Source organism: Scheffersomyces amazonensis, assembly GCF_036850825.1.
Source record: "Scheffersomyces amazonensis strain UFMG-HMD-26.3 chromosome Unknown RJT21scaffold_2, whole genome shotgun sequence".
NCBI lineage: Eukaryota > Fungi > Ascomycota > Pichiomycetes > Serinales > Debaryomycetaceae > Scheffersomyces > Scheffersomyces amazonensis.
The window spans coordinates 2,689,634-2,698,460 of NW_027042742.1; the positions used below are offsets into that span (position 1 = coordinate 2,689,634).

The 8,827-nt window shown below is 34.5% G+C and overlaps 2 protein-coding genes across 2 annotated transcripts; one reads left to right on the forward strand and one right to left on the reverse strand. All coding sequences in view use genetic code 12, as the record gives it.

Annotated features, from left to right (window-relative positions):
* The first annotated feature begins 15 nt into the window (after positions 1–15).
* Positions 16–845, forward strand: RJT21DRAFT_27003 (uncharacterized protein). The gene is made up of 2 exons (XM_064883974.1): positions 16–357; positions 442–845. Exons 1-2 carry the CDS (start codon positions 103–105, stop codon positions 802–804), a joined length of 618 nt encoding a protein of 205 aa, XP_064740147.1. The 5' UTR covers positions 16–102; the 3' UTR covers positions 805–845.
* Positions 846–858: 13 nt separating this feature from the next.
* Positions 859–8,827, reverse strand: TRA1 (histone acetyltransferase; the record flags this gene model as incomplete). Its single annotated transcript, XM_064881440.1, has 1 exon — positions 859–8,827. A coding segment is annotated over one exon (7,942 nt), but the record flags the coding sequence as incomplete, so codon positions are not given.

Sequence of the window (8,827 nt, forward strand, 5' to 3'; positions counted from 1 at the left end):
TTCGTGGATTTTTCGCAACAACACAAGTTATCATAGCTGCAAACTGCTATATGTCTTTTACATATACTTACTAAGTAGTCACACCCATAGAAGATACACACCATGGCAGAAGGTAGACATCATAACGTATTGTTCGATAGTCCCCTTCCAATAGATCAACCCATTGCCGTTGGTGGTGATGTACTTGTTGAGAATATTGAAAGTATCTATAGCGCCAAGACATTCAAGGCACTCTTTCAAATCTATATGGGACTCCTATTATGTCAATATGTATCGGTATATGCTACAGTTCCCTTTGATGATATTGAAGGAAGACCTCCCTTATGTGTTATTACTGGTCTTTATGTATTGATAATGGTAAGTTATATTGTACCTATTAGTATTAGAACCACTAAAACCACTAAAACAAATTAATTAACTAACAACTAACTAACTATATAGTTCTCCGTTAATGCATGTTTATTACCCACATGTTCTTCAACAATCCCTTCGTTATTCTCCTTCAGAAGCTTATTGTTTTCCACTCTTTTGGAATTCATAGGAGTAGCATTCCATGTATCTTGTGTCCCATTAGTACTTAATGTTGATAAAATGTATCTGTACGAATATGATAGTCAAACTAAGATGACAGAAAAGACTGATGTTACAACTTATATTCAAATCATTACTATAACTTGTTTAGTATTAAATTGTCTAACATTTATGGTATTAGTTTTCAGTTCTTATATGGCAGCTCAATCATTAAGAAACTTAATTAATAGGACTGATAGAAGAGATAAGAATGTGTGGAGAAGAAAAAGCTGATACATATATATATGATAAAATAATTAATTAAAATAATACAAAATATAAAATAATATACTTATATGATATACTTACACACAATTAGAAGTAAGCCATCCATAACGTATCAGCAGCAGCCAAATTACGAGGATTAACAGCTTGAGATATTAATTCAAGAACATTCTGAGTAGCCACATTCGATCCTGAAGATATCCTACCAATTGATATAACTTTCTTAATAATAAATTCCACATTAATTCTAACAATTTCTCGTAATTGTTTATCTTGAGGTATTGGTCTTGGAGGTTCTTGTTGAGCACACCAAGAAATTACTTCATCTCTAACAAATAATGTTAAGAATTGTTCTAAATCTGATTCTGGTTCAGCCAAAGCTCGAGCAATACATAAAATGTATACTACTAAAATACCTTCTAAACTTGTTTCTCCAATTAATTTTTGAATATTAGGAGTTAATCTAAATGGGACCATTTCTGCATTATAGAATAATGGGGCTGGTCTACCTTGTTGATTATCAATCATTAATGCACTTTTACTAGCAATTTTACATGGTAACATATCTGAAGTCCAAACATTACCTGAACCTTTATTAATATGAATCTTTTGTGGTTGTCTTGCATTAACACACATCATATAAGTTGAAAATATAAATGAAGCATATTGTGATGTAAATTGTTTACGGAATAACCAAAAATCTTCAAATTGAGGATATAATTCAATAAAATAATTCTTCATTACGGTTGATGGAACTAATAATGATTGAATGGCACTTAAAATTTCTACTCTTATACTCATAATATCTGGTTTGGGTAATCGAGGATCAAATGCTGCTCTTAATTTTTCAATTGTATAAATAAATGGTTCATCACGACTCTTACCATTTCTACGACAATAATCTTCATAAACTTTTTGCATAGTAACATCTCGAGGATCATCATTAATAATTCTAATATGAGGAGATAATGGTACAGCAATTGGTACAGTAAATTGAATATTTCTACGACGAGTTTCAACTTTTCTTGAGATAGTATCATTAAAGATTCTAAATAATTGGAAAAGACTTTCTTCTCTACGACAATGACGAGCAGCAGGGAATTGTACAGCAAATGTATGTAAACTACCATCATGACCTCTAATTCTTAACCGTTTATAACAAGCATTAGTACCTCTAGCTAAATCAATGGTTGGTAAAAATCTTTCAATTTTAATAAAATGAGTATTAGTATCTTTCTTTAATAAATATTGACCAGGAACTTCAATTTCTTCAAATTTTTGATGATGAAATTCACTAAGATGTGGACATAAATTCTCAAGATTAACTTGAGAAAATCTTCTATCGAGTTTATCTTCAAGACGATCTCTCCATTTTCTTAATTTGATAATATAAGTTTCTAAATTAGGTTTGCCAATCACAAGATCCTTTTCAAATTCAGCTCGGATTTGTTTGGGTAATACTGTTTCTGCAAATCTAATAATATTTGCTTCAGTTACGGGAGGTAATTTCGCATCATCTCGAGGATTTCCAAGTCGATTTAAATATTGAACTCCATCATTTAAGAGTGCCACTCCAAGTCTATAAGCATCTTCATCAGCTGTACATTTAAATCGTTGATTAATTTGATCAACTAATGATTCTAATGATAACGCTAATAAGGGATAGGCTGTTTTTAAGATGCCCATGATTTCTTCTACATGTTCCAAGGCTTGACGAATGGCTATAGGGACATTATTAGCACCATTTCCACTAGTAGTAGTACCATTTCCATTACCATTTCCATTAGTACTACTAGATGGTGTACCAGAAGGTTGAGTTGGAGATTGACTTGGAGCTGGTCCAGCAGTTGATGTTGAAGTTGAACCAGGAGCTGATACAGGTGCTTCAGTAGTTGGAGAAGACAGGGGTTGAGCATCAGCAGATTTCTGTTCTGAATCATTGGATTCGCCATTACTCTCCTTAGAAGTATCCTTATCTTCTTTAGTATCAATTGTATCATTAGTTGAATCAGATTTACTTTGATTAGTTTGAGTAGCAGCCGCTTGTTGACGAGTAATCTCCATGGCTTGACGTTGTTTAGCCGCAAAATCTTCCTTAGTAGTACGAAGTTGAAAGTGTAAAGCTTGAGGATAACTCTTGGCTATACGAACCAATACTTGTCTGGCAAGTTTAGCTTCTTTATGAGATAATGAAGTTAATAATTGAGGTATAAATGTAATCCAATACCATACTGGAACTTCGCCTCTAAAGTTTTCAAATGCTTGAGCCAAAGTACCTGAAGTATCATCTAAACTAATAAGCCAAAGGATTCTGGCTAATAATTTGCGAGTCTTACCATTCTTATATAATCCAGCAGCCAGTAAATAACATGTAACAGCATTGTTGGCATAGACCATATCATTAGGATTCTCTTTAAATCTTCGATCATTAAACATCCCCCATTCTGCCCAAGCTTTAGATAAATTAAGATCAATTTGAACTGAAGTTGCAAATGCTTTATTGGCTTCATCCTTTTGATTTAATTTATTTAAAAACATTCCCTTTAAAGTAAAGAATTCCGCCTTTTGTTGGGTGGCAAAATATACTAAATTAGTACTACTAATAACATCAAGTCCCGTATTTAATTCATTAGGATTTTGATAATGACATTTGACTTGTTCCTTTAATTTCAAAAACGCTTCTTGGATTTCTATATTGGGCAATTGATAGATTCTCGTAAGTTCTTTAATACAAACATCGGGCATATTATGTTTTCTGGCTACATGAGCAAATCGATTAATTACCCACGCAATTTCATGGTATCCTCTATACGCATAAGAATTAGCATTGCCTCCAGAATTGGATTGTTGTAACACGGGAATTAATGGAATATATACATTATTAATTACTTGGAAGGCATGTTGTCTCCATACCACCAAATCATTCCAAAGATTTATATCATCCCAAATGTTAGGCAATCTTTCTCGCCATACTTGTAACACTCTCTTTAATTCTTGAGATTTCACATCTAAATTCTGGGCATTAGTAGTCACAAGACTGGCATACACTTGACTGGCTTCCATGAATTCAACATATTGTTGGAATGTATGTAATAAAGGTATATGAGCATTATTGAATCGTTGCGGTAATCCATGCCATTTTCTTAATGCCAATTGAATTCCTTCATCACATAATCGTGAAAGATCTTGAAGAGTTTCCTTTTCCTTTCCAAATCCTTGTAAACAAAGAAACGTTTCAAACACTTGCCGTCTTGGAGTGGGGACATCCATAACATTCTTGACGGTTTGATCAATGGTTTCTCGATCATTAAACCAATCCGCCACTCTCCAACCACATTCTAATAATAAATCAGAGAATCCTTCATGACGAGCTAAATCAGTCAAGATATCCCAATGTTGTAATTTCTCTGCACATAAGATCCAATGATCTTCCCATAAGGCATATTCCGATTCTCCATAAGGTAATGCTCCACTACGAGCTTTAATTTGGGCTGCTTCATAAAGTTGTTGAGCTTTATCCCATAATCCAATTTGTTCATAAGATAATGCACTAATGGTTTCTGAATATTTGGCTCTTCTTCTCCATAATCCATAAAACATATCATCTTCCTTTAAGGTGGCATATAATTTACTTAAAGCATCTTGAGTAACTTCTCGAACTTCTGAACTACCACTAACCGATTGTTCTTCAATATTCTCCAAGATATTTATTCCTTGCGACCATCCATTAAAGTTGGATGCTAAGCATTCTACAGCAAATGGGGGTAATTGTAATCCATCACATCGAGCTATACCTTCTAACAATGATACAATTACATTAGGTCTACTATCCACCTGTCGAGTATGATAATCCTTAGAAAGTAAAATCACCAAGTATCGGGTGAAATCAAGATATTCCAGTCGAGGAATGGATTTAAACGCAATGGGGAATAATGTTGACCATGCCTTATGGATGGCTTCACTGCTTTGATAGAATAAATCAATGAGTGGTTCAAGGATATCACTGGCTCGTAACTCTCCTACTTTAATAAGGAATTCATTATGGTTACTTAAGATTTCTTCAATGGAAGTTTGATTTTGATTATCGATTTCCATGGCGGATTCCGGGTCTTGTGATTCCGGTTTCGGTAAGGACGTAATCCGGAGCCCCGGCAACTTATGTTCCGAATCGATTAAATGTACAGTACTCGATAAATCAAATGATCCATAGAGTAATTGTAGGGCTTGATTTAACCACGGATAATCAGCCAAATGCTCCCAATTCTGTTCTCGAACAATATAGTAGAGTCTCTTACTAATATCTTTTTCAAGACTATTGTTTAGGATGGACATTAATTTCCGTCTAATGGCCACATCAGCTGATCGAGTCCCCACTAAGAATGGTTGTTCCATTCTTACGGTAAGTTCAGTACAACTGAAAGTATCATCTTCAAAGATATCCACAATGATTTGATAGAATTCTTTAGATAAAGTAGGTTCACCTCTAATTTCAAATACCATCATTTTCGCCAATATAGCTGCCTTCTCCTTAGTGGTTGGAAACAAATCCGTCCGAGAAAATACCCAAGTCTTGACGATTTTAATAATCTTTTCAAGAGTATCTTTATCCAATGATCTCTCAATTAATTGAGCTAATAATGATAAAAAGATTCGTCTTTGATCTGCCAAATTCGAAATTCTCATCGATGAAAGATTGAGAATCTTTTCTAATAATTTAGTAGTCATCCGAGCTTCATATTCGGAATTAACACTATCCTTTGATGAAGATTGAGATCCTTGATGAGTGATGGTTATATGATCTTTACATAATTTACTAAAAGTTCTCATAATCAGAGGTAATAAAGGATCTAATATAGCCGGTCTATAATTAGCTAATGTCCATGATAATGTTACACCGGCTGCTACTGATGGCATATCTCCAAGATCTTCAGCTACGGTAGATGATAATAAGGATATAAATTCTTTAACATCTTCATCTTCATCTTCTTCATCTTCAGTATCCTTTTGATCATTAATTGCTTCAAGAATTATAGTAATAACTCGTTGAAGAACTTCTTGAATATCATGATTATCGGATTTAATACACTTCTCTAATAATTTATGTAAATATCCCAAATTAGACACAATCCATTCCGATTTCTTCCATTCTAATACAACTCCTAACACTTCTAAAGCATTCAAACAGTAGCCTAATAAATTAGAAGAATTCAAATCATTGGAAAGGACAAACTTCTCAAAGAAGGTTAGCTTAACCGACACTTCTGACCAATGATCGGGACTTAATAAATCATACAAGATGCCCAAGGCCTTTTGGCCCAATTCACTTTCAGATGCTCGTTGAGGACTGATACACACATATCGAATTAAGAAGGTTACACAGGCTTCTCGTTGTCCAAAGGGGATACTATAATTAGGCGACGTAGTAAAGTCATCAGACTTATGGACTTCTTCACTCTCTTCAAGTAGTTTCTGTTGCTGCTTCTGTTTATTCTCCCACTTCAAGATCAAATCCGCAAGTTCAATAGCCAACACCTGATTCTCAAGGACGGGATTAGCCAAAATCGTGAGTTTCCCCATGGCAGTAATGATATTAGAAATGAAATGTTCGCGAGCCACAAAGAATAAGTCGGGATGTTGTACAATGAATTGATAAACATTAAGGACTTGAGTCACATTAAATCCATCCTCTGAAATGATTCTTCGAGGCCATTTCAACCAACTATCAGGAGACTCGACATCCACCATTCTTTCCGACATTACGGGAGCAAGTATATCAAGAGCCTGTTTAACTAAATGTCGAGAATCCGCTTGATGAGTTCGAAGTAATGCTACAAACACTCGAGTGGCAAGTTTGGCCGGAATCTCATAGGCAGAAATGAAATATGACGTAGTAACATAGGCCACTTGTTTGGTAATATTATCTTCTAATTTAATATAATTCCAACTGAATTTAATGATATCCTTTCGTAAATCTCCAATAAATGTCGGAGCAATCTTTAATAGTAAAGCTGTAAGTTCTAATAAAGCATATCTATAACTATCCAAAGTTCCCGAGGTATGACCAGTAATGATATCTTGAGTAGATTTCCAAATATTGTTACAAATCTTATCCAACCAGGGAGGACTTGTCTCAAAGAATACATTGACATTACCTGATTTTTCATTTTCCCAGATTAATATAGAATTGAATACTTTCTTAATAAAGAAGATCTTGGCTTTGAAATTGGCTTGTGAGTGTGATTCATCACTAATGAATTCAATACATTTGTTCAAATACTCTTGACGATAAGCTGTATCTGAACTACTAACAATCTTATTAAAGATATAATCTTCCAATTGGTTAGGGATCTTTAATTTCAACTGTAAATGACGTTCGACAATGACAAACAATAAATCAATCTCATGGGGGTTACGAGTCAAGTAGTTAATTAAAATCACCACCATTTTCTCAATGGCTTGATCAGCTTGGAAAAGTGCTGGTGATACTAATGGCACAGTATTCTTGATCTCGGCAATTTGTTCGACTATCTCAGACACTTTACTAAGAACTTCTCGTTGAGTATCAAACCATTCATAATCATACTTGGTGATGGCTTCAAGTAAATCTACAAGATTGGCAAACTTAATGACTTTAATGCCTTCACTGGATTCATTAGTTAAATCATCCAAGATTATACTCATCTTATCCTTGGCCATATCTCTAATCTTATTAGACCCATCCATTCCTGCAATAGAGGCAAGCATATTACCAAGTTTCCGATTCTTAAAGTTGGTGATATAGTATTCCATACAATTCTCAGCAAATCTATTCAAGAATTTGGCGACGGGGACTCGGAAGGGAGAATTCTGATGACGATCTAAATGTCCTTCAAGATACTGTAAAGTATTAATGATTTCTTCCATAAATGTATAAGCTTTAGGAGGTAATAAATGAAAGATATTTAAGATGGCCATGACGATTTGTACCGTATGATTATTCTCTAAATCCATACCGGCTATACGTCTTAAAGTATTAATTTGGGCCCATGCCATTAAATGATCCAACAACTTCCGACCAATCTCGACCCGGAAATACGAGATTAATAATTCCAATAACCGAGCCAATGCTTCAAGGCCCGACACCGTTAATTTCTTATGATCCGAAAGATTCATTAACATGGGTCGAAGACCATTTTGAAGTAATTCCTTGGGAAGTTTAGCATTTTCTTGAAGACTTGATTGAAGTCCTAAATGAGCAGAATTAATGATTTCCGTAGATTTATTACAGAGGGCTTTAAAGAATACTCCCAAGATTCTTATTCTATATTCGGCCAATTGACTCAAGGAGAAATCCGGTTTCAGAAGGGCAAGTGATAGTAATTTTATACATACCACTCGAAGTTCAATGAGTTGTTTAGAAGTTCGGTATTCATGTAATCGATGCACATTGGCTAATGATTCATCTTCGGCATCCACCAAGGCTAAGGCTTCTAATAGTAATCGATTAAGTTCTTCATTAAACGTTAAGAATGAATCGGGAATCTCAAGACAGAATGTTATAGCATCGATATTTCCTATTTGCATAGGGAATGGTAAGGCACGTAAGGGTTTACCAAAGATAGGCGTTAATAATAAATGTTTACATGGTCCCATAATGATGGCTATTGGTACCCCTGTAGTTTCGGATAAGACCTTTAATGAAGCTTGAGATACTTGACGAACCAATGGATTTGAACTGGCTAAATCATAGACTAATGCACCCACTACCGTTTGAAATGGTTTCTCCAATACTTCATCTTTACTAAGACCCGAATTACACTCTTTAAGTAATTTAAGAATCAAATTCTTGGCGGAATCCCGGACTTCAAATGGAGCCGTTTCAGGAGTATCTCGTAATATAAAACAGATGGATCGAACCAATTCAAATTGGCGTTTAAAGAACCATTTGGAGGGGATTCCAAGATCTTCAAACATGGTCTTAAGTCCAAGAATACCTCCTAATTTCGAATAGTAATATTCATTATAACAGCAATGAGTGAATTTATAAAACATT